The sequence below is a fragment of the Anas platyrhynchos genome, chromosome 9 (assembly GCF_047663525.1).
Source record: "Anas platyrhynchos isolate ZD024472 breed Pekin duck chromosome 9, IASCAAS_PekinDuck_T2T, whole genome shotgun sequence".
NCBI classification, from domain to species: domain Eukaryota; kingdom Metazoa; phylum Chordata; class Aves; order Anseriformes; family Anatidae; genus Anas; species Anas platyrhynchos.
The window spans coordinates 8,904,955-8,929,235 of record NC_092595.1 but is presented as its reverse complement, the minus strand read 5'-3'; the positions used below and the strand labels follow the sequence as shown (position 1 = coordinate 8,929,235).

General features: G+C 42.6%; 2 protein-coding genes, 1 long non-coding RNA gene and 3 other non-coding genes across 7 annotated transcripts in view; 4 read left to right on the top strand and 2 right to left on the bottom strand.

Annotated features, from left to right (window-relative positions):
* The window catches only part of LOC110353630 (uncharacterized), a 100,948-nt gene extending 99,076 nt beyond the window's left edge, over positions 1–1,872 (bottom strand). Inside the window, exon 1 of the long non-coding RNA XR_011811512.1 lies at positions 1,789–1,872. This is a non-coding gene — a long non-coding RNA (uncharacterized lncRNA). The remainder of the gene's footprint in view (positions 1–1,788) is intronic.
* Positions 1,873–2,503: 631 nt separating this feature from the next.
* On the top strand, positions 2,504–9,628 carry EIF4A2 (eukaryotic translation initiation factor 4A2). Of its 2 annotated transcripts, XR_011811457.1 has the most exons (12): positions 2,504–2,617; positions 3,618–3,663; positions 3,748–3,880; positions 4,146–4,285; positions 5,252–5,420; positions 5,617–5,726; positions 5,984–6,127; positions 6,481–6,618; positions 6,909–6,998; positions 7,238–7,317; positions 8,034–8,139; positions 8,826–9,628. XR_011811457.1 is itself a non-coding variant. In XM_005024657.6 (11 exons), the coding sequence occupies exons 1-11, from the start codon at positions 2,589–2,591 to the stop codon at positions 8,968–8,970; spliced, it is 1,224 nt and encodes a 407-aa protein (XP_005024714.3). In that variant the 5' UTR covers positions 2,504–2,588; the 3' UTR covers positions 8,971–9,628. The 2 variants fall into 2 exon arrangements, 1 of the variants encoding a protein (XP_005024714.3); XM_005024657.6 differs by lacking the exon at positions 8,034–8,139.
* Positions 3,998–4,068, top strand: LOC113844653 (small nucleolar RNA SNORD2). The gene has a single exon (XR_003499367.1). It is a non-coding gene; the product is annotated as a small nucleolar RNA SNORD2 (small nucleolar RNA).
* LOC113844651 (small nucleolar RNA SNORA81) lies at positions 6,181–6,361 on the top strand. The gene has a single exon (XR_003499365.1). It is a non-coding gene; the product is annotated as a small nucleolar RNA SNORA81 (small nucleolar RNA).
* Positions 6,694–6,821, top strand: LOC113844643 (small nucleolar RNA SNORA63). The gene has a single exon (XR_003499357.1). It is a non-coding gene; the product is annotated as a small nucleolar RNA SNORA63 (small nucleolar RNA).
* A 419-nt stretch (positions 9,629–10,047) lies between the features above and the next one.
* On the bottom strand, positions 10,048–21,272 carry RFC4 (replication factor C subunit 4). Its single transcript, XM_027464360.3, has 10 exons — positions 20,934–21,272; positions 20,498–20,576; positions 16,558–16,637; positions 15,267–15,386; positions 14,148–14,291; positions 13,828–13,948; positions 12,741–12,866; positions 11,767–11,847; positions 10,595–10,711; positions 10,048–10,184 (listed from the first exon to the last, which is right to left on the bottom strand). Exons 1-10 carry the CDS (start codon positions 21,056–21,058, stop codon positions 10,089–10,091), a joined length of 1,089 nt encoding a protein of 362 aa, XP_027320161.3. The 5' UTR covers positions 21,059–21,272; the 3' UTR covers positions 10,048–10,088.
* Between the last annotated feature and the right edge of the window lie 3,009 nt (positions 21,273–24,281).

The following is a 24,281-nucleotide window of genomic DNA, read 5'->3' as shown; positions in this document are numbered from 1 at the left end:
TGGCTGACAATCCTGGATTTTTACTGTAGTGTCTCACACAAAGAGGACAGGTTCAGCTTTGCTTATCTGAAGTTAATGAAACAGAAGTCCTTCCTCTTTTCATTTGGTGAAACGAGTCAATGATTTTCACTGGAGGAAACACTGGATTCCTTTCTCTGTACCTACTGATGTTGAACATTCATATGAATTTCATGTTGAACATTCATATGAATTATTGAATAAAGAAATCTTGGCACTGGATTGAGAGACTCCCAGATGCTGTTACTACAGATATTAAATAACAAAAACAATTTAAAAATGTGTCCCTTGATTGAAGCTAATGGTAAAAAAACATTTTCTTCATTTTATTTTTGAATGGGATGAAGTTTGGAGACCACACCTGATGTCAAGTGGAATAAAACAAGACTTATAGCAAATCAGAGTTTATCCTTAATTTTCCATAATTATCCTTAAAGAAAGCTGTGAAAACCTTGTTATTCTAAAATTAACTTCTGTGAAAACAGAATGTTCGAAGTGGTTTGAATACGTAAGTAATCTGAAGTAATCTGATGCTAATTTGTCTACAGGAAAAGATAAATCAGGTATCGGAGATGATGGCTTAAATGTTTATTAAAAAGGCATTTAAAATCTGTTGAAGATGATGGATTGCCTTCCTAAGTTTCCCAGATGCCAATAAATCTTTTTCACTCAGTTTTGCAAAGAAAGTAAGGCCTAATAAAATATTTTAAAGTATCTACATTCTACGGGTTTTTTAATAACTGCTCAGAGTTCTTAATAAAAATACTCAGTAGTATTAGTTCTTCAGTGTAGACTGAATGTCATTTTTAATGGGAAATTTAACTGTGCTAGCCCTAAGTTTTTCAGGCCCTTTTTGCAGCTCATCCTGGTGCTTTTACAACCAGACGTTTATGGGGCCAGGCAAACTGCTGTCATGTAGGAAGGTCTCCAGTCACTGTCACAGGGCTGCCACAATTGCAAAACCAAGCAATATCCTCAGTCCTTTCCATCCCTCAGTCCTTTCCGTCCAGCGTGGGGGGGGCAAAACTTGCGATTTTTACGGTGGGTCAACAGCGAAGCTGCGTTTATATAATTTCACTTGGATATTGGCAAGTGCGATGTTATTTTTACAGATAACGTTGCCCCAGCTGATGCTACCATGGGAAGAGCTATTGTAATTTAGTCTCTCGGAGATTATCTTTACAGATATTCTAGACATTTCTAGACAATTTACAATGTTCTAGACAAGTAAAGGGGTCGAGTTTTTCAAGCACCGACTCCATTTGTTCATATATAATCACTATGGAAACGAATTCTAGAAGTGACTCATGTAAAACCCATTACAGTTGGTACAAATTATTGCTTACAACTTACTTTATTTGCCTACATTAGAAATATCGATGAACATATTATCGCAGAACCTGGTAAGTGTATTGAAACCTTTTTTTTTTTCCCTTAAAACAGTACGCAAGCAATGGGCAGGATCCCTGATTCCATCGAACCAGTTGGCAGAGGGATATTTTCCTCGCTGCCTTCCTTTGGGTTGTGTTGACCTCCAACTCTTGACAAGTTTTTCAGGGGCATTGCTATCTGGGGAATGGCCGCAGGTAGCGGTGCCGCACTTCGAGCAGCGCCCTGTGGACCCATCCAGCTCAATCCCCACAAACACTCACCAAAGAAGCCTTCATCCCATTTAAAAAAATATATATATAATCCATTTTTAACCCCCCGGGATGGATTTATCTCCTCAGAGCCCGGCAGAGGAGGCCCCGCCGCCCTGCCTCACGTTACCTCAGCGCCACCATTTTGCCTTCCTCACCTCCCGGCCCTTCCCGCCGCAGCTCCCGCTCCCCCCGGCGCTGCCCCCATCCTGCGGGGAGGCCCCCACCCAACCTCACCCCATCCCCACCACCGCCACCCCTCAGCGGGCGAAAAGGGAGAATTTGGGGCTCTCTTTGCACAACGGTGTGGGCGGGGGTCGCTTCTGCATGTGAGGAGCAAGAAGAGAGCCCAAGGAAGCCCCCCACCCCCGCATCGCGCCCATTTCCATGCAGATTTACCAAAAAAAAAAAAAAAAGACACGTTTTTTATCATGGTTGTTATGTTTTTTATTTAAAAATAACACCGCAGTGGTGAGGAACCGCACCAGCCCCACTCGCCGCCCCTCAGCCCGGCTCCGCGCCCCCCCCCCCATTTTCGGCGCTGCAGCAGGGGCCGGGATGGGAAACCCCGTGCGAAGGGGGGGGGGAGGCGGAGCGGGAGGAAGGAGTGCGGAGCCGTCACCCCACCAGTGCTGCAATATCCTGCCGCGCTCTGAGGAGAGGGGGAGAAAAAGTAGTCCCTGTCTCCGCCGGCTTCGCGGCCCCGAGGGGCTCCAGAACCCCCTCGGAGCAGCTCAGGCAGCGCGTTCAGGGGGATCTCTAGCGAAGGGGCCTCGGTTTGGGGGGGATTCGTGGGGTTTTGGCTGTGGCGTGAGGTGTATATCCATGCGCAGCGCGAGGCGCAACGAGTCCGGCCGCGGGGCGGGTATATAAAGCGGCCGCCGCGGAAGCTTTGCCTTTTCAGTTGAGGACAGCGCTCGTGATCGGAACATGTCAGGCGGCTCCGCGGACTATAGCAGGTATGGCGCGGCGGGCAGAGGCCCCGAGCCTTTTTTTCCCCCGTCAGGGAGCTCCATAGCCTGAGCGGAGGCGCAGGGGGGGAAGAAGCGCAGGGGATCGTTGAGGGGGGCGCTCCAACGAGCGCTCTGCGGCGAGACGGCGCCCGGTGCCCTGCCCCCACAGCTTCTAGATGCTTCCATCCCGCCTCCCCCTGACTTCACAAGGGATCTAGTTCTTTCCCTCAGGGTTCGCGTTCTCGCTGTAGATTCCCTTAGCAACCACACATGCCGAAAAAGGGCTATTTTTATTTTCTTTAACCTAACCGTGCCGCTTTATAATTATAACAGAGGAGCGCTTTGTTACGTTTTTTCTTCCTTTTTTATTAATAAACGCCACCCCTCCCGTAGTTCTGCCATCGGTTCGCCCCAAACCCTGAGGGCCCTGCGGCGGGCGAGTCCATTTTTTTTTTTACCTCAGAGGAGGAGGGAAGACGAAAGGGAAGGGGGGGGGTGCGGCCCTCTGGGCGCTCGCCCGGCGCCTTCCTCCGCCCGCTTTGCGCAACCCCAGGGGTGGAGCTCTCGCGAGACTTGGTGACGCGGGCGGAGGGGGGGGGGGGAAAGAACCGCAGCGCCCCCCCCTACCCCCCCCCGCTCCCGCCCGGCGCTGCGGCGCCGCCATTTCCCCGCGCGGCTGCCTCGGGAGGGGGGCGCTGCAAAGGGGGGCGGGCGGGGGCCTGGCTTCGCTGCACCCCCTCCCACCACCAGCCTGAAATGCGGCGGGGTGTGAGGGCTCGGATCGTCCCGGATTGTCTCGTATCACGTTACCGGCTGCGGGGAGGTGGGCTGCGGATCGCGGGCGGTGGGGAGAGCAGCAGGCTTAGGCCGTTGGCAGAGCATCAGAGCACCTGCTGGAATGATCTGTCACGGGGTCCAGCGTGCAGACGCAGCTCTTGGCAGCCCAGGGGGGTGAGCTCCCTTCTGCATGTTGTGCTAACCAACCGCTTGTTCTCTTCCCTGGCAGAGACCATGGCGGCCCCGAGGGAATGGAGCCCGATGGTGTCATTGAGGTGAGCACATGACCTCGCGGAAGGACTTGAGCGTTGATGCAGAGGGATGGTGAATGCAATAACGTATTTTTTTCTTCATTGCAGAGCAATTGGAATGAGATTGTTGACAATTTTGATGATATGAATTTAAAAGAATCCCTTCTAAGGGGCATTTATGCTTATGGTTTTGAAAAGCCTTCAGCTATTCAGCAGAGAGCTATTATTCCATGCATCAAAGGTATGCAAACAGTTCATGTGCTATTACTAATATCAGATAACAAGGGAAATATTAAAAAAAAAAAAGCATATGCTAATAGCTTTTTGTATTGATGCCTGTTGTTAATCTTTATTGAACAAGTGAGATGATGGTACACCATCTTTCGGGGCTGACCTGAAATGGAGAGAACTTGTTAATGCTGATCACTTATTTCAAAAGGAATACAATAAAACAAAATATGAATCGCCTATGTGGGAACAGTAAATGTGTATCCTACTTTTTTTAGGGTATGATGTGATTGCTCAAGCTCAGTCAGGTACTGGCAAGACAGCCACATTTGCTATTTCCATCCTGCAGCAGTTGGAGATTGATCTCAAGGAGACCCAAGCACTAGTATTGGCCCCTACCAGAGAACTGGCTCAACAGGTATTGATAGTGTAGCTAAAAAACAAAAGCTACTTGTGTGTTGCATAGGTTTCAGGTTTCACAACTGTGAGATGATAAACTGACTTCTTAAGGGGCTGTTAACCAATATCCATTCAGAACCCTCTTTATGTTGAGTAATGGGGAAATGAAACTGGCTTCTGTCCCACAAGTTCTCTGCAGGCTTAAAAAGTCAAATTGCGCTGCATGTGGAGGGTGTGCTGGGGCAGAGTTGCAGGAACCAGCTCCTATGCTGCATGTAGTTCTGAGGGAGCATCTCCAAAAAAAAAAAAACCAAAAAACAACACCTTACTCAAGTACAGTGTTCTGAGTGGAAACCAAGACTTTGGAAGCTATTTGAACTTGCGTGCAGTTGTGCAACGTGGAAACTGCAGTGCGCATGTAGTCACTTCATTGTTCTTGTAATCCGTGATGTCTTTTCAACTTAATGTTATATTGCATGCTTACTTCACCCTCAAGGCTTAGTGTTCTATTTTAGTAAGTGGAAGTGCCTGAACAAAGCTTGTAGGATACTTTAGTTTTAGCACTAATATAAATCAGTAATGCTGGCTTTTATCCTCTGACTGATGGTACAGTCACTCTTTTACTCTGAAGACATTTGTGAGATGAGACTTCAAAGCCTGGCATATAGCAGCACACTTCTACACTCTGTAGGAGCTTCCTGCAAGTACTTTACATGCATGTATTCACAGTACAAAGTCCGAGTTTGCTTTGCAGGCCTTCCATGCATCTACTTAGCTAGGAAGAGTTGCTTGTTAACAACTAACTAGTAAGGGTGACCTGAAGACCAATTTAAATATTTAACAAGCAGTTGGGCAAAATCAGTAGCAAGTCTTCTGTAGTCATTAGCGATGTGTAATCATTGTCTAGCCCATAGTCCATAAGCAACAGTGATAAAGGACTGATGGTAGCAGTAGCTGCTGCTAATGGATGGCTTTTATCTCCTAGATTCAAAAGGTAATTCTGGCCCTTGGAGACTATATGGGAGCAACATGCCATGCTTGTATTGGTGGCACAAATGTTCGCAATGAAATGCAGAAGCTTCAGGCTGAAGCTCCACACATTGTGGTTGGAACTCCAGGGCGTGTGTTTGATATGTTAAACAGACGCTACCTTTGTAAGTATGAGTTGAACTTTGCTTTTGATGAGAAATCATTAGTGTAAATTTTACTTCTGTAAAGAGCTGAAGTAATGGATTTGCTGTCACCCTAGACAGATGGTATGGGACTACTCAGTCCCAAGGGAGAGTAACATTAGCAAAAGTACTTAATGTATTCTTAAAACTTCATGAACTGTTCTCCTTTTTTTCTTAGCACCTAAATGGATCAAAATGTTTGTTCTGGATGAAGCTGATGAAATGTTGAGCCGAGGATTTAAGGATCAAATTTATGAGATTTTCCAGAAATTGAGCACAAACATCCAGGTAAAAAAAAAGGCATGATTGAAATGGTGGCTTCAGACTTGGTCACAAGTAACTGACAACTGAGTTTCTGTCCTTGTCTAAATTAAAGCTGTTGTGTGCTGTCCTGTCTGCCTTGGCTTTGCAGAAGGTCAGGACCTGTGTTTTAAGATAATGGTGATGATAGTCACTGATTTAAAGGTTGATTTCAGTGTTCTGAGGGTGATGAACCTGAAACTAATATCTGTTGTATGTGCTGACATGGAGTAAATGTTCTCTAGGTTGTGCTGCTGTCGGCTACGATGCCAATGGATGTGTTGGAAGTGACCAAAAAGTTCATGAGAGATCCCATTCGTATTCTGGTGAAGAAGGAAGAACTGACACTGGAGGGTATCAAGCAATTCTACATTAACGTTGAAAGAGAGGTTGGTATGAGTTGTGCTTCTGCTTAGGAGAGTTAAGAAACTTTTTTTTTTCTACCTTCTTGTTAAAGCACTGTGCTAAAATTGCAGAAACTGAGGCTCAGCTTTGGTTTCTGCAATAATGCTAGTAGAGTACATGCAAGAAGAAGAAAAACGATGCACTGGATCGAAAACGACTAGGGTGGACCTCTTTCTTAATGTCCAGTGTCCTGTGTCCTAAGATTTGGTGCAACAGTTCATGCAGAAACTTTACCTCACATATTCCTCTGGTTATGTTAATTATAAATGCATGTTAGGGCATGCCCTAATTTGACCATGACCTCAGTTTTTATTCCTGTTATTTTTGTTCTGTTCAGGAGTGGAAGCTGGATACTCTCTGTGATCTGTATGAGACCCTGACCATTACACAGGCTGTTATCTTCCTGAACACAAGGAGAAAAGTGGACTGGCTTACAGAGAAAATGCATGCCAGAGACTTCACTGTCTCAGCTCTGGTAAGAACTGATACTTAAACAACTTCTGCAATGACATGTACATAGCTCAATCCCTAATGAGCTATGCTTAAGTTAAAGCAGGAAAAGTTATGATATAGCTGTGTGGTGCTGTATTATCGTTCCCCCTGCTAAAAGAAAAATGTTTCCTTCTATCCCTACCTGCTTCGTTCCCACAGCAGGTAGGGACGCTGGGTTTCATACATCCTTTTGTTCTGAGAGGATAGTCCAATCTGGAATACTGAAACTGATAACTAGAACTGTAATAATTCTAATTCTTTTTAACTCTACAGCATGGTGACATGGACCAGAAGGAGCGGGATGTTATCATGAGAGAGTTTAGGTCAGGATCAAGCCGTGTCTTGATCACTACTGACTTGCTGGTGAGTGTCGTCTCTTAGTGAACATGCTCTAGTTTTAATCTGGTGCCAAAAGCTTCATAACTCAGTGAAGGTTCTTGTAGCCTGAACTATCTGGAGCCTTTTGGAAGAGCAAAGACTATGCTCCACTATGGACTACACAGTTGTAGTTCATCACTAACAAATTAGTCAACAAAATCAGGAGATGAAAAATGTAACCAAAGGTCTGTGACAATTGTTAAAGCTTTCATATTGCTTTCCAGGCTCGTGGCATTGATGTGCAGCAAGTTTCTTTGGTTATAAACTATGACCTGCCGACCAATCGTGAAAACTACATTCACAGGTTAGTTCACTCTGCCCTCTAGTCAGTATATTACACCAAGTGCTGTGTTCTCGACAGAAATCAGCACAGAGCCTCACCTATTTCACTGTTAGTCGTTTTTGTTGATGGGAGTGTTATCCATCCATGTATACAGTAACTGCTAACAACAAAAACTAGCAGAAAGTAAACTCTTTGGCGTAACAAAAAGCCCTGACTTGCATAAATATGGTCCTGCAATGAGGGAGGAGCAGAACTTTCAGACAATTAAAAAAAAAAGCAGTGGGAAAACTTAGATGGATAAAGTGTTCAGCAGTGGCTAAACCATGCATTGCTGAGATTTAGGGAAACTGCCAGCTGCTGAACTACATTTTTCTCTAGGTTGCAGAGTGTGATGACAGAAGCTATTATTGGAAGTTATTACTGGCATAGCATCTTGAAAGCAGGGTTGTTAGCTGGCTCTGTAGGTCCCAGCTAATCTTCAGGTGCTGCTGCTCAGTCACTGGCCCTTAACGCTTTCAAACTAGTAGTACAAAACTCTTCATTCCTGGAAGTCTGTGTTCGTGTTGTATGTGCCTTGTTTGCTCTTGGTGGCTCCTTTCACAGTGGCATTCTTTCCTCTGTGGTGTGTGTCTTCTGGTAGCAACTGCGTTTTTTTCCCTAGGTTTAGTTAACTGCCTGTAGTGACTGTCCCTAAATTAAGTAAACTGTGCTTTGTTACTTGATGTAAAAAAATACAGGAGTCGATAGCAGCAGTTGATGACACAAGATGGTGCTCAGAAACGGCGTTGACGTAATTTAGGACGTGGATTCGTAAGCGGCACAGTTTGAATAAAGAGCGAGTCGGTATTTATATATTTCTTTTGTCATGATTATTTGCTAAGTTTTGTGAGCCATTTTTGTGTGTTTAGCTCGTAATGACTAGGTGCTGCATTGTGCAGTTGCAGGAAGATAGAACTGATGGTGGGTGTAACTAAATCGTAACCGATAGTGTTTGACAGCCTTGTGTTTCCAAGCAGTGAGCTTGTTTGTACAAAAATACTAAGTTTTCCCACTGGAAACAGTTTTACTGAATTTTAATTCAGAAATCATGTGCTGTTCTGTGCTACTGGATGCAATTGGATTAATGCAGGAACAGCCTGATCTTTTTGGAAGATGTTACCTTTTATATGCCATGTGCTTGGGATTGGATGCATGTGGTATGGGGTTTTAATCCTCATGGAGGGGAGGGAGACAGCTAGGGCTTCATACCACAGTACCAACCATTAAATAAAGATCTTATTTTGCAGCCAAAAGAGTAACCTTTTCTGCTCTGCTACTCTCCATAGGATGGACACTTCTTCTGTACTGTTGGCACTAACTGCTAGTTTTTCTTAACCAGATGTGACAATGGTTAGCAGCTAGTCGTGTACACGGCATAACTGGCCGCTGGCAGATAAAAGATCAGCAGTTAATGAGTGGATCGTTTAAAATATTTAAAAAGTGAATTGAGTAGTTAACTTGTGTGTAAATGTGTTCTCTGTTCTGTGCAGAATTGGCCGAGGTGGTCGCTTTGGCAGGAAAGGCGTGGCTATAAATTTTGTCACTGAAGAGGACAAGAGGATTCTGCGAGACATTGAGACATTCTACAATACTACAGTGGAGGAGATGCCCATGAATGTGGCTGATCTCATTTAATCCCTGGGGAGGAGATGGTTTGAATGCAGTGCTCGCTGTTGCTGAATAGGCGATTCACAACGTGCATTGTGCTTCTTTCTTTGGGGATATATTGAATCTTGTCTCAATGCTCATAACGGATCAGAAATACAGATTTTTGATAAGCGAAGCGACTTTTTGTCGTGAGCTCTTGTGGGGAAAGCCACTGGCTTTATCCACTTTAGGGTTAGACTGTTGGGGTTGGGTGGAAAGTCATGGGGTCTGTAAATTTTTTCTTTATTAGAAATTTATTTCCTAGTTCCATAGAAGTGGTTGTATTAGATGTTCTTTATCATTTAATAATTTACTTATGGACTAAAAGATATAAGTGCTGTATAAAATCAGCCAATTATGTTAAACTAGCCTACCTTCCTTTATTGTATGTACTTATACTTCAGATTGAATTGGAAAGGCCTTTCAAAATCTAAACTTTTATAAGAGCATTAAAATGCATTTGTTTGATATGTATTTATTCAATAAAGTATTTAATTAGTGGTAAGTGTGATCTGGACCCTGTTGCTAAGCCCCAGCAAGCAAGCAATCATACTATTGTCTTAGTTAGGGTTAAACCCAGTAAAATTTGCCATATTGCACATGTCTTAATGAAGTTTGAATGTTCAATAAAATACTTCTATATTCACTTAAATTGTAAATGGTTCTTGGGGGGAGGGGGGGGCTTGCTTATTAAGGGAGTGAGTGCATGTCAGTGCTTGCAGCCTGGCTTTCCTTTTTTAACTGGGAGGGCTTCAGCTCTTGCAGTTGCAAGGGACCTGGGATTTCTGTACAGTAACCTATGTGCTGAGCATAAAGGGCTGGAGTCTCCTTAGCTTTGACAAAGCACCACTCCACCCCAGCATGCCTACCACTGACCTACCCTTTCACTAGGAAGTGACTAAACCTGTCATTTATGAACTTATATGAAAACAAAAGTACTCCAGCATAAGCATTTTCATCTGCTGAGCAGTAATTTTATTGCAAAAACTATACAAAAAGGGTACATGGGGACCTGCTAGCAGAAGCACAGCCACCCTGAAACAGCTCCAAAGAAGCACAGCCACCCTGAAACAGCTCCAAGTTGCTGCCAGCTCCTGCTGGAGGAGTTAGGTGTTCTGTGTCAGCTGCTGCATCACGAGGGCACAGAGACTCATCAACTGCAAGTACTCATCAGCACCGTCTGCCAGGCATTTGTCCACTTCCTGCAGATGGAGAGAAGTTTAAACCCTTTAAAAATGGTGCTGCTGGAGCCAGCTGTCTCATACCACAGGAGTGAGACAGCTCACCACATCACAAGTTTGCAGTTTAACCAGCACCAGCCTCTCCAGCAGTCACACCACACACCCATCTTAATTTTCCCTCCCCATTTGTATCAAAAAAAGCCCACCCACAAACCTGCTTGAGCATCATTAAAGTAATATGGCAAATCATTTAGTTTGACTAGACCTCACTTCCTTCTCAGGAAGTTTCTCAGAACAAAAATTGAGAAATTTATATTATAACAGGAAATAGAATGAAAAAACAGAGTAAAGTACAGAGAGAAAGAAAATAAATTAACCAATGGAGACTGGAAAAGATAAATTATTAAAGAGAACTCAAGCTACAGACTTACTGCAAGCTTCTCAACTATGATAGATTTCTGCTTGTCACTGAAATCGTCACTCTCCACAACAATATCATGAAGCTGGTTTACAAGCTGACTGACAGCATACCCTTCATTTATGAGGTTCTGTGGCAGGGTAGAAGAAAATGGAAGGAATTCAGCAGCAGAAACACCACAATGAGGAAAAACAACCTGAAAAATTCTGTCTAAACTGAAAGACCGTCCTGGAACCTTTTATGGAACTCTTGAGTGTTAGAGGGCAAGTCGGTGGTTTCCATAGAGTCCAGCCTGACAGTGACCCTAAGCAAGCACCTAGGAAAGACCAGGAGAACACAGCAGACATACAGCAGTAAGTTTGCCTCAATATTCTCCCAGCTTCTGACAATTTATGTCTGAGGGATTTTGTTAGCTAGAGCCATTTTAAGCAGTTAGCCACCTCCAGTGAACCTGCCCAATCTCACTCTAAAATTAGGAAAGCTTAGCATCCACAGAATCACGTGGCACAGCTTCACAGCCTTCACATTTTAAAGTGCAGCCAACTGTGATTTATCTTCTTCATCTGGTAGTGACTAGTTACAGACATACAGAGCACTGGAGGGCCAAACTTTTTAAATAAAATAAAAACCACAGCAATTAAAGATATCTGGGGTTTGTTCATTTTCTTAATCAGTAGTGCCCAGTAGCAGTAAATATTGGGAAGAGTATTCCATGAAGCCATGTAAGTAGACAGAAATTTATGAAAATAAAAAAGTGCAATCTAGTGCACAAGATACACCCATGCCCTTTTACAGCTTTATGCAGACCCTTCTCATCTAACACGGTCTCTGTGTAACTAAGAAGGTGACTAGTTCAGAGACCAGAAGATGCAATTTTAATGTTCTGTGCTAAGTGTCTCACTAGTAATTCTCAGCTTATTTCAGTGTAACAGCTCCACATGACAGCAGTATAGCTCAGGAGAAAGTCAGTCACACTGGTAGCAAATCTCACTTGTAGCTTTCATAACTCTCCCTCAGAAGGGAAAGACCAGCAGCATACTGACTGACTGGCAAAAGACAGCTTCGTGAACGGGGCCTCCCAACTGACCTGAGGCCACATGTTCCTCAGCTGCAACGCAGTAACAAACAATCCACAGGGCAGTGACCTAGAAAAACACTCAGCCTGAAGCACTAAGGGGACTGTACCTTTGCCACTGTTTCCAGTCTCTCAAATGAACCACTCTGGCAGGCAGACAGCAGTCCATCCATTGTTTCTTTAGGGATGACCTGTAACAAATTACATTGCTTACTTTCAACTTTGTACACTTAGAAGTCAGTCACAACTGAAGTCAAATCAGTATTTCATTCCTCTACGCTGGGAAACACTTTCAAGAGATTGTCTAAGACAGACCAGCTTTTTTTTTTTTTTTTTTGTTTTGTTTTGTTTTTTTAATACAACTGAGAGTTAGGCTTTAATATTTGTCTTACATTGGTGATATTAAAGAGCTGTATTATGACAGTGAATTGTCGAAGTCACGTTCACAAATCAAAATTCACTATCACTTATTTGGGACACTAACTGGAGGACTTATTTAAATAGGCAATGCTTTCTGCACCATGCTGTGCCTAAGCAAAACAGCAAATTAATTTTCTCTGCAGTGATGCACCAGGGACATAATTTTTTTTTAAAAAAGCACCTAATGCAACAAGATCAGTCAATAGATCAGAAGAGAAAAAAGTTGACAGATGCCATTATTTAGCTTAGAGCAGGGAAGCACTGCTGACATTCTCACCCCTCTACTCATCATCGTTCCTGTCGGTTGAGTGTCTGTGGACAGTTTGATTTCAAAGCTTCTTTATGAAACATGGACAGTAGCAATTGCCTCTATTTCCACTCCATTCAAGTGAAAGCCTTTCAACATTTACAATTGGCTGTGACGGTAACACCTTCAAGGGAAGAATGTCCTTCCCTAAAGCCCATTTACTTGTCCAGTTCCTCAGCTCCATCAGTCTTTAAAAACCTGGGAGACTGTGTCAGTACCCTACTAGCAATGGTAACAAGCATAAAACCATTTATTTGTAATCAAACCTTGACCAAAGGCAGATAAAGGTAGCAACTATACTTAGCACACAAACACTTTTCAGACTTGTTACAGGAGAGGCTGTAAAGCATCACTTACCCCAGCAATTTCAGTGACTATATTCTCTGTGATCTCCTTCCCTCCCATTAAGCGAGTGGCACTTTGAAGAAAAGTAATGGCTTTTCTTAAGTCCCCTTCTGACACTTTAACAAGGTAAGAGACTGCCTGAAAGAGAATTTGAGAAAATGCAATGTGTATACTGGATTTTAATTAACAGTGAAAGCACAACTTTCTCAGCAAACTGATTTTAGAACATCAGGTAATGCCTGAAGCAGATGGTCAGAGACAGACACAATGCACAAGTTACAATGCAACCTTTCTGCTATTATAAATGCTACCTCAGGTCTAATGCAAACCGCAGCTCTCAGGACTAGGATTTCACGTTACAAATGTGTCACCAAACAGTTCTCAAGTTACTTGGTCTCATAGCTGAAATGAGACTTGGGATAGCAGTGCACAACTGTGCTATGATCCACACCATTTTACCCACGCTTGTATTTGTATTGTAACTGTGGTAACTTTTAAGTTACTCTCTGACGAGTGAGGCAATGGATTCAGATGGGGGCAAAGTTATATTCAGTGGAGTAAATTACACCAAGTTCTATCTCAGCCTCTTTTTACATGCTGAAGTACAAGTTCTGAACTTTCTTTTGTACTTGAACAATACAAAGGAATAAAAATTATCTAATAGCATACCTATTTTGTCATTACACACGTCTACCAGCCTTAAAACCTCATGGTGATAACCAAATCTTGGTCAGCTGGAAATGTAATCCAGGAAGAATGAGCACCGGATACATTATGAATTATATAAAGTTGCAAGTGTTGCAAGATACATGCTGGCAATTTCAGAACGAAATACTGATTTAATGCAAGTACACTGAGTACAGAACAAAAAGCCCTACAGTTATTCTCTAATTTGCTCTGGTGGATATTTCTCTGATTTTAGGAAGACTTTTACAATTTCATCCTCACCTGTGTAAGGAGAATATTATCCAAATGATTTTATATACTGTATATAGTGCAATTGAAAAGTCTAGAAAAGTATGCTGACTTAGTCCCTTTCACTGCAATGCAATTATGCACCGGATTAAGCAATAAAATTACTTGGCAGCCACTCAGGTACCTCACTACTGATTTTCACATTTTCCTTCTCAGAAACGTCCAATAGCCTCTGCTGCTGGATTTTGTCTGACAAAGGTTTGAAGCGGAATTTGGAGCATCGAGACGTTAAAGGTTCAATTATTCTGAAAGACAGAAAAATAAGTGCTTGCCAAATGATTACACAGCCACATTCATACAGATGAAGTTATTGCAATAGGCAAGGGTAACATAACCTTAAGACTGCAACACTAAAAACCAAAAGTTGAAACCTAAACAAAATAAAAAGAAGTACTGAACAGGAAGAGCAACAAGTCCAAAAAAAGTAACAGGTTCCTCACATACCTGCTGATGTAGTTACAAATAAGGCAGAAACGTGTTGTTTTAGATTCTTTTTCCATTGTGCGTCTTAAGGCTGCCTGGGCTGCAGAAGTCATAGAATCTGCTTCATCCAGGATTACAATCTTAAAAGGAGGACAAGGCTTGCCACTGAAAGACAAGGAGACATGCATTCTTTAGATCAAGTTAAAAATATCACTGCAAATGGTGAGTCACATGTTACTCAATATTTTTACATAACAAATAGAACAAATTCAAACATTCAATTATTTATGATCATTTTTAGTTAAAGGACTAGTATTTGTAAAGGGCAAGGAAAGCAAACTGAGTTCCCATAGAAAGACTGGTACTTGAACACTACAGAATTCCTCTAAAATATGTACTCATGCTTTAAGTTTCTTCTAATAACTAACACAGCACTTTTTTTCAGGCTTCCTGCTTACCTGAACTTCAAAGAATATTACAACAGCCTAATTTCAGGACACAAGACTATCTCTTGCCATGTAGTCCTGGCATGCAGTTTCTTCTCGATACTTTCCTCAATCCATTTTTTACCACACACGACTTTCCCTTTACAGGGCTTCTCACCTAATACCAGACTCTTCAGCATCTTATGAAGTAGCACCCATCTTGCACGAGATGCTGCAAACTGAGCAACCTCAGCTGCAACCTGGTCTAGTGGGAAGTGCCATGCAGAGAGAGGATTGGAACAAGATTATCTTTAAGGTCCCTTCCAACCCAAGCTGTTCAATAATTCTATGGAACTAGAGGTACAAGAGAAGTAACATCCACCACAATTTACCCAAATAAAATTTTCTGTGGTTGTCAGGCAACCTTTTTGCAAAGACAACACATCGGTAAGTCCACAAGGCTCAGTCTTACCTTTTTGCCCTGCCTTGTTTGCTTGTGTAACATTAACATCACTAGTAAAAGTTATTCAAACTCTCAATATGAAACAACATGAACTCAAAGCCTAGCCAAAGCACTGCATTTGTTACAAACTTAAGACCAGTGCTGACCCATCTTTTATTAGAATTGTTATTATTTAGGTTAATTTTATAATCACATGCTTTGTCCTAAGCAAGAAACTCCATCCAAGAGATCCAGCCTGGATTCAGCACTTACTCTGAACGACTTCCAGATGCTGTTAGCTGAGCAAAAGCCTTCACTTTTTCCCGGATCACTTGTATTCCACGCTCATCGGAGGCATTTAACTCAAGGACTCTTTGTCGGAATAATTCAGGACTGCAAAATTGTTATTACAACATATTAGCTGTTAATGCTTGTAATGGTATGTTATAAAGTATATAGGCCAGAGGGCCTTTCTGAACTGCAGGTATTATTTTTGCTAGCATTACTGAAAAACATGCTTTGTTGAAATACAGTTGAGATAATTAAATGTTAGGTATGAATTTCCACTAGCTATTTCTACAATTGACTCCCACACTGAAGAAAACAACAAAGCATAAAATTACACCTGTTACAAGGAAAAAGTAGGAAGCTGGGTTTGTAAGCTCAGAGCACTATATTACGTGTCCTTCTGCTTATAAGCTGTTAGCAATGTAGAGAAAACAGTTAAATCCCCAGATGTGGTAACTGGCAGTGGTCTGCCACTGCAATACTACCAGAAAGTAAATATCTACAAAATATAATAGAGGTAGCAGTTAGCAGCACCTCTGATTTAAAAATAAAAATTAAATACAGGGGAATTTAAATTCCTAGAATTCAGATGGGCACAGAACACGGAGTTGTCTAGAAGTTATCCTCTCCAAAAAACTACATGAGACAAATATTAAAGACAAGGGAGAGAAAAGGTACCAGAGTCAACATTAGATGAGATCACACCATCAAACCACCTTCTCATCCATTTTTTGCTTATTGCCTACTCTGAAAGCACTACTCAAAACCATGCAGATGTTAGAATTCAGTTGGTTAGTGTACACAGAGTTCATAAAAACTATAACATACTGAATTTCAGTCTGATATTACTCAATGGTGCATAACAGAAAGATTACACAGACATTTTGTGAAGTGCCTCAAGATCTGTGTTTAGCTAACAGCTTACTGAATATACTATTAAAATTGGAATTCCTTTACAAAGTTCAGTAAGGCACACACAAGCCATTTTTTTTCATGCTCTTTTCTGCTAGGAACACATAGTTACAGAGACACAGGGTTACATGGCTGCTAGCCTCAAGGAAGTGTTGTTGCTAACAGCAATCAGGGATTGATGAGGGTCAAACAAGAAATATATTTCATTTTAGACCTGAACTAGAACATGAAGCTATTCCTGAACAAGAATTTAAAAGTATGAGAAAGTTTCCAGAAGTTATGTAAGAAAAGGCAACAACCACAGGCACGCAATTAGAAGACACGTGATAGTTGCTTATATCAAAGAACTTCAATTCCAGCTTACCCATAGAGTTCTCTGGCAGCTGCTAAAATAGTGGAAGTCTTTCCAGTTCCAGGTGGGCCATAGAACAACAGATTGGGAAGCTGGAACAGCAAGGCAGCATTAAAAAAAAAAAAACAAAAAACACAACACAACACAAAACAGGAAAACCTACTGAAAATCTGAGCACCTGATAGAAACTATACACTCCTCCTGCAAAACAATATCAAATTCTAGGTCACTGCCCGCGGTGCTCTAAAGGAGGATAAACAGTTGCTGTTTATAAGACTGCATGAACAAGCTGTTATTTGGTGGCACCATCACACCTTCTATCAAAATAGACACTTTGAAGTCATATTTTATTTTGATATATTGCCTCCAGGTCAAGTCCAAGATTACTAAAGCCTACAGAACTCACTGTTATAGATATGACTGCAGTGACATGCAAATTTATCCAAGGATGCCCTTCAGACAGTTTGCATGCAGTGCAGCTGCAATGAAATGTGTCATAGGTTAACTACCTCATACCTTCTCAGCTCTGCCTTTGCAAGCCATTCAGAGCATTCTCTGCTGCCTTAACTCCACTACAGTAAGTACAAGGTAGCTTGCGAATGTCAGCGCAATATTGCAGTGAGCGCAACGCAGACATATCCTGAGAGTAATCAGAGAGATGCTTGCAAAACCTGACAGGAATGCATAGCACTGGCAAATACTTTTCGACATCCACCCAAGAATTTTTCAAAGGAGGAAACCAGTGGCATTTCTCAAATAGATTAGGTTAACTGGTCTCTTGAATATTTTCATTAATAACCTTAGTATGAAAACCAGGAATGCATTATCAAAACATACCAACATGGGTAGATGAAAGAAACACAGCAAAGACTGCAGTAATAATTATAGAATAACAGTTAAAAGCACAAAGCATAAAAGCTCACAATTTGAGAGACAGTTAAATAAAAGTATCTGCTAGATGTCTGGAATTATCTGCTGGAAATAAAATAAAAGCTGCCTTGGTTTTGTCTGTCAGTCAGGGATGTGTTCTTGTGTTCCTGACCACTGTAACACAGCAGTCCTAAGAAGTTCACTTTCAACACAAATGCACAAGGGGCTAGCAAGACTCCACCTAGAAAGCCACACACAGTTCAGGTCATCCTCAGTCGAGGATGATGAATCTAAATTGGGAAAGGTGACCAGCAGAAAGGAGGGCTTATTTATAACAAATTACTTTTAAAAAAGTTAGCAAAACAAGAGCTGAGATGGAGCATCACTGATCTCCATAAATATATCAGTGCAACAACAGGGACAGAGAACTAAGTTGGCATAAAACCAAATTTCTGCAAATTAGTCATGACTAAAATTTGGATGAAAACAAGAAGCATAAGAGTAATAACTTTCTATACTAGTATTCCAAGTAGTCCCTCTTATCACTTATCTAGTTGCATTTTACAACAGCTGCCTTTGACAGTAGATGTTCCAGTTCTACATTCTTAGAACAAGAATCCACAAGTCCCCTCCAAACAACAGTAAAAAGACAAGCATCTCTGTCTGATTTATTTTCATCCTCTAATAAGCGTTCTACTTTTTAATAGTCAACTAAAGTTAGATTAAAGAATTTTATGCTCGATATAGCAAGCAATGCAGACAGAATCGGAACAGCAAAACCAAAGATATCTAAAGAGCAGCAAGAACTGCAGGAGCACATGATCCACAGTCAGAAAATAAAAGAGACAGGCCTTTTTGGCAACAGTATTCCATTTTAGCAACTAAGATAAGACACAGAACAGATGCAACTGTGTAGGCACTGGGAAAGTACGAGCAGTAGAATTTCAGTATTTTATAGTAAATAAAACCATTTCAAGTTTTGCCCTCTATCTGCTGATCGTTTGCTAGTTGGTTCCCTGGTTAATAAGTAAACAGTATTCAACATTAACACAAGGTTTTCTCCAAGTTTAATTAGACACCACAACATTATTGCCTCCCTGTGTCTTTTTAGGGATTTCTGTGAAGAAATGCTTACTGAATGACAGCTGATAATTCACCATGTTAGGTTAGCATACTGTAAGAGTAGATGTTTTGTGAAGCTGTGTGTTTGCAACACTCCTAGTTTCATGCCTCTGTGCTAAATCACAAAACATGCATTAGCAGGTAAGAAGCTTTAATAAGAATCTGTGCTTCCTAATTTCATTAAATCCATACTTTATTACTGTTTCAACCTCTTTTATGCTCACTTCTTGTTGAAGTTATCACCAGTATTTACATTGCCTTTCAACAAGCACGGCCTAATCCTTCATGTAACTCTGAGGCAATATTTTTAACAGGCTGTAACCTGATCTGTTACCCCCAGCAAGCTTGAAAAAATGGATAAGCAGGATACCTGCAGGCATCACCATATTTACGGCAGTTACTACATATAGCATAAACACCAAGTCCTTTTCTAGAAATTTCAGTAGGAGTGAGGATATAAATTGGAATCATAATCCTACCCCTAACTCTCTTCTCGGTAAGATAATCAAGTAACTGAAAGTTAAAGAATACTATAACATGTCAGTTTCTTTGCAAAAAGCAACATTGAATCAACAGTCCTGACAGGCAGAAATCAATTTCTCCATTTCAAAATCACCTGGACTCTGGTCTTTTCCATTTATAAGACAGATATTTGCTATTGAGATACGTCATGGTTTTTAAAAGACCTGCCCTATTTAGAAGTTCCCAAATACTTACAAAGAAGCTCAAAAATACTTACAAGACACTTAGCGTAGAACTGCCTCTCCAGTTCCAACAATAAAGTTTAAACAATGCTGTAAGTTTGTGTCATGTGCTTTGTCACAGCTGTTTCTTTGATCTCAACAAATCTCCAAAGTCAGAGAGAACTCCTGAAACAAGCGTCAGGTACTTCATTCCTTAAATTAAACTTTTGCTTTTGACAGAATGAGTTCTTTCAAGAACTAACAAAAATATCTACATTTTAAAAGCATCAAATATTTTGAACTACTTGCATGACTTTTTTCTCAAATGACTTGCAGAGTTTGGGTAGCTATGGTGAAATACAAAGCCTGTAACCACCTTACAGACAAGTTATAATTTGTCTTTTTCAACTCAGGAGGCAAAAAGTCAGCACAAGGTTCATCATCTGAGAAACACGGCTGATCCAGAAGCTGCATGGTTTTAAATAGCTGTTGCTCAAAATAGAACTTGACAACCCATCACCTAAGTGATGGTACAAGACAGATACATCCAGACAGAATAGGTGGGAATACCTCAGCTCTCCCTAGCTGTCAATAGTTCCTTACTAATTACCAGACCTACAAATACTAAAACACAGAAGTGTTGCTGCTGAAACCTGTATTTCTAACACTACAACATGACGTCACAAGGTCATGTTACAACATTCCTGAAGTAAATTAAATCTGGAGGCATGAACTAAACAAATCATAAAAGTCTTCCCCTGTTTTGTCATAACAGCTCACTTTAGCTCCCTACACTCCAACACAAAGCACTTAAGTCTTTGTACGTTCTGATTAAATGAACATTTTCGGATCAAACAGTCTCGAACTAGTCAAACCAGAATTGCAGAGCAAATTGTCTCAAGGTAAAACTTTTGAATAGCAGAGGCTACAAGTGCATATTGTGCATCAGAGTTCAATGCAAGCAAAGGAACGTCTGGAGTACTAGCTGATTACCAGTGTCTAGAAAACAAAGGCTCCTCCAGACTCGAAATTATTACCAGGATGTTTTCCAATTAAGCTTTTGCAGAAAAATTCCAAACTGCAACATAAAGCTGACAACTTTACAGTGAGCCCTGGAGACTGGGAACATCCGAAACACAACACTGCTCCCAACACAATACCAGGAAGTCCCTTGGCTATTCTGGAAGCGTTATCACTGCCCCACCAGCGAAGGGCAGGCAGTTTTCCTCAGCACTGGCTGGTTTCTATGCCGTGGCAGCCGTTATCACCGCACTCACATCGGCGCCTTCCAAGGACTTTTTGAGCACAGCGACCACTTCATCCTGGAAGGCGACTTCATCCACGTTCTTGGGGCGACTGAATACAGAGACACGAAACGCAATTCGTTATGGAACAGAAAGAAAAGATGGAATAAAGGGAAAAAAAAGCACACAAAACAGCCATTTCCCTTTCCGATGACACTGATACCAAAGAATTACAGCTGGGGCCAAAATCCCTGACAGGAAACCCGCCCGGTGCCCCTGCCCTGCCTCCTCTCAGGAAGCCGTTTGTCTCTGCCAACCGTGAACAGCGGCCCGAGCTCATTTTTAGAATCCCAGCCGTGTTTCAGGGCAATATTTTGCCACTTTTCGACCCAAAAGCCTTCTCCTGAGGAGAGAGAGCCCTTGAGGCGTCACCCCGGGTCCCCCCCGGCCCTTGCTATTTCTCCCTTACTATTTCTCCACCCAGGGCACGGGCCGGGGCTTTTTGCCCTCGCCGCTGCTCCCCGCCGCGCCCCTGTCCCTGGCGGCCGGTGGCTTGGTGCTGATGGCGGCGGGGCCCTTCAGGAAGGCCTGCATGGCCCCGGCTGCGCTCGGCAATCTTCGGCTCTCTTCGGCTCCGCTCGGCCCCGTTCGGTTCCACTCGGCCCCGTTCGGCTCCGTTCGGTCCGGCCGCCGCCGAGCCGAGCCGGTGACGTCACCGCCGCCCCGCCAGCCCCTCTCGGCCGCTTTCCCGCCAAGCCGCCCGTTCCTCCCGCCCACGGCCAATCACAGAGCCCGCGCCGCAGGCGGGCCCTGACGTCACGCCTCGCGACCAGGCGCCGCCCGCCGGCAGCGCCGCGCCTGCTCCGCTGAGGGAAGGGCCGGGCGCCATCTTGGCAGCTCCGGGCGCCATCTTGGTACCTCCCCTCAGGGCGGCCCCGGGGCGGGGCGGCCCTCCCGATTGCAGCTTCCTCAACAGAAATAAAGGAACAAAGCACAAATAAACGGCGCCGCGCCGCAAGTTGGCGGAGGAAGGCTTCTCCTGTCGCTATGTGAGAGCTGGTGCCAGGCCCCGGGGGGCTGAGGGGCGGCCTGAGGGGGGTCTCTGGAAGCGAGCCCAGGGCTGTGCCTCAGCCCTGTTCCAGCCGCCCGCAGTGCTTGTACGGCCTGCACTGCTCAAGCCTTCCCCGTCTGTTGTTGCCATGAGAGCAGCTCCCCCAGGTGTACGGATGCGGGGTTGTGTGTGCAAAAGTTACCAGTTTAGCCAAAAGGAATCTTTTTTAATTTCCCGTTTTCCCGTTATTATGAATAATCTACATCACAGGGAAAAAAAAAAAAAAAAGAAAAAGAAGAAAAAAAAAAAAACACGATTAAAAAATGATGAATGTGATTGATGCCTTCTCTCTAAAGAACTCCAAAGCATCCCAGCAGATGCGGCAGTCACGATGCACACCCACATTTCATCTTGTCCTCCCACTACCTACCTGTTCTATGTGTAAAAATTAAAGCAGTTGTGCTCCCTGCAGCTGCATACTGAGTGAGGCTGCTTCACTGATTCCCCTTGGCTGCTCCTGAGCACGAGGCACGGCCAGAGTGGCCTGGGCAGCCGCAGCAGGCATCGTCCAGAACAGAACCTGTGCAAGGGCAGAGTGGGCTGGAAGTGGTCTCCATGGCAACAGATGAACAGGCTTTGGAAAAGGGGATGCAGGAAAGAATTGAAGCTAGAAATAAATCATTCTGCTGGCAAGACAAGCCTGTAATCCTTGTTTGGGCAATTTAAATAAGCTGTTTCCTTTCATCTAGAATTCTATCATTGAAACATGCCTTGGCAGCAAGAGATGCCCATACACACAACTCCCGAAGTTGGCCTGATCCTGACAAAAATGCAATGCTGTTTTTTCCGACTCTGATTATATTTGATACTTCCAAGCAATGGTGACTTGGAAATGGTAAGGACATATAAGCAGCTAGAATTGATTAGTTTTCTTTCTGAAATTCTATAAAGCATTGTTATGTTTTTGAGGTTTAATTCCATTTTGTGGTTATTCTGTCCTCTCCTTAATGGGGCCACTTCAAATGTCTCTAGCACTTGAGGATTTTATCAACTATGTCTGAACCTCAGGTTCAGTTCCGCAAAGGAAGTTGCTGTCTGCTATATTAACATAACTTTTTATTTCATTACCTTAGCAAAAGAAAAAAATAATCCAGAAGGAAATAAGTGATCCCAAGCTATTCTCTCACTTTCTCTCACTTCTCCCTCCCTGTATAGATACAAGGACTGAAAATCACACTTGCTGAATTCTGCATTCATCTACACTCTAAAGGTGCAATAGATGAATCTCAAATGATTATGATGTCCTCTCATTTGCTTGTCTCCAGGCTTTCCCATGGTATGGATTTTTACTTGTGAGACTCATCTGTGCCCCTCAAATGCAGCCCGCTGAAACTGTCTACAGTCTAGCTAAACTGTCTTAAGACTAGTTTAGCTTTAAAATGCTAATCACTTGGTGCATAGTGAATTTGTTCTTTAAAGCACTCTAACATAATTGTCTGTGTATCTATAAAAACGCCAGACAGCTAGTAAAAAGCTTTAAAAAATATTTGGTTTTGTTTGTTTGTTTTTCCTCTTGAAGTGTGACAGAAACATATTCGGGGGATTTTACTTTTTTATCAGACTTCAAGAAGGAGAGATGAGCAGTAGGGGGGAGTCAATTTGAAGCAGCTTTGACACATACCATTTATAATGCTATTTATAAAATGTATTAAAAAGTATTAGACAATTTTAATTCATAAAGGCATAAAACCCAGGATGTGTTGGTATTTAGAAACTGTAATACCCCAGTGGCAGATGTCTCAATAGCGATACTGATTGCAAGCAACTTTCTTCATTCTCATCCTAGCCAGGTCCTCCAGCCACATTTGAGCCAAATACCTCAGGTCTAGTTTCACCACTGGTTCAAGTAGATCCGTCAGCTCAGTGAGATGATCCGATGCGTTGCACTACTACTACAGCAAACAGGAGGTAGGAGTAGGAACATAACGTGGGTAAGGAGGTGAAGAATGTGTATTTAGGTTGCAAGGAAGTTTTCTGGCAACTTGGATGGATCTAAATGGGAAGCCTGATCCCATTCCTTCCTAGTCCTCTTTTGCTGACATTTGCAGGTGTACAACCATGGAATGGAGGTTCAAGAGCTCATTGGCAGAAAAACTACGTAAAGGGCTAGGGAGAGAAGCAGGGAAGAATAACTGATGAGGGGGAGGACTTCTGTCTTTATAAATTATTCTGCCTGGTACCCTGGAGGCGTGTCGATGCATCCATCAGTGTAGAGCTGAAGCCAGTTAACACTAAAGCTTTCTGGGAAATAAGCCTGGGTTTTTATCTTATGACACTGAAAGTGGACAAGTGCCTTCCTTAAAATAAACTACATAATAAGATAATTTAGGAATTAATCTGATCCTAAAAATTCAGGATCACTGTTCAACAGCTTTACCAAAACTCAGGTTCTGCTTTTAAAGAGTAAAGATGCTAGAAATTATTTAAAGAAATGAATGCAATGCAAATAGCTATATACTGATTTTCTTAAAACTTTAACAGCAAACATGTATCTAATGACTTTCAGCATTAGAAGACGTATGTCAGAATTGTGTAAGCAGTGCAGAGCAGACTGAAATTGGCAATTTTCATTGTGCAAGCTGCATAGAGAAGAGAAGGTTCAAAGCAGGATGGCAAGAATGATAAAAGGTACGGATTGGCTTTTTTCGTGAAGAGAGTGTAACTAGGACAACATTTGGCTCCTCTCAGGAAACAGTGACTGATGGT

What these genes read in the sequence shown, in the direction of transcription:
- RFC4 (XM_027464360.3), bottom strand. Translation starts at nt 21,058, where the DNA reads ATGCAGGCCTTCCTGAAGGGCCCCGCCGCCATCAGCACCAAGCCACCG. An exon ending in AGTCCTTGGAAGGCGCCGAT is followed by an intron (nt 16,638 to 20,497) that starts GTGAGTGCGGTG and finishes TTGCTGTTCCAG; the next exon opens with CTTCCCAATCTGTTGTTCTA. An exon ending in ATTTGTAACTACATCAGCAG is followed by an intron (nt 13,949 to 14,147) that starts GTATGTGAGGAA and finishes TCTGTCTTTCAG; the next exon opens with AATAATTGAACCTTTAACGT.
- EIF4A2 (XM_005024657.6), top strand. Translation starts at nt 2,589, where the DNA reads ATGTCAGGCGGCTCCGCGGACTATAGCAG. An exon ending in GTTAAACAGACGCTACCTTT is followed by an intron (nt 5,421 to 5,616) that starts GTAAGTATGAGT and finishes TTTTTTTCTTAG; the next exon opens with CACCTAAATGGATCAAAATG. An exon ending in TGATCACTACTGACTTGCTG is followed by an intron (nt 6,999 to 7,237) that starts GTGAGTGTCGTC and finishes ATTGCTTTCCAG; the next exon opens with GCTCGTGGCATTGATGTGCA.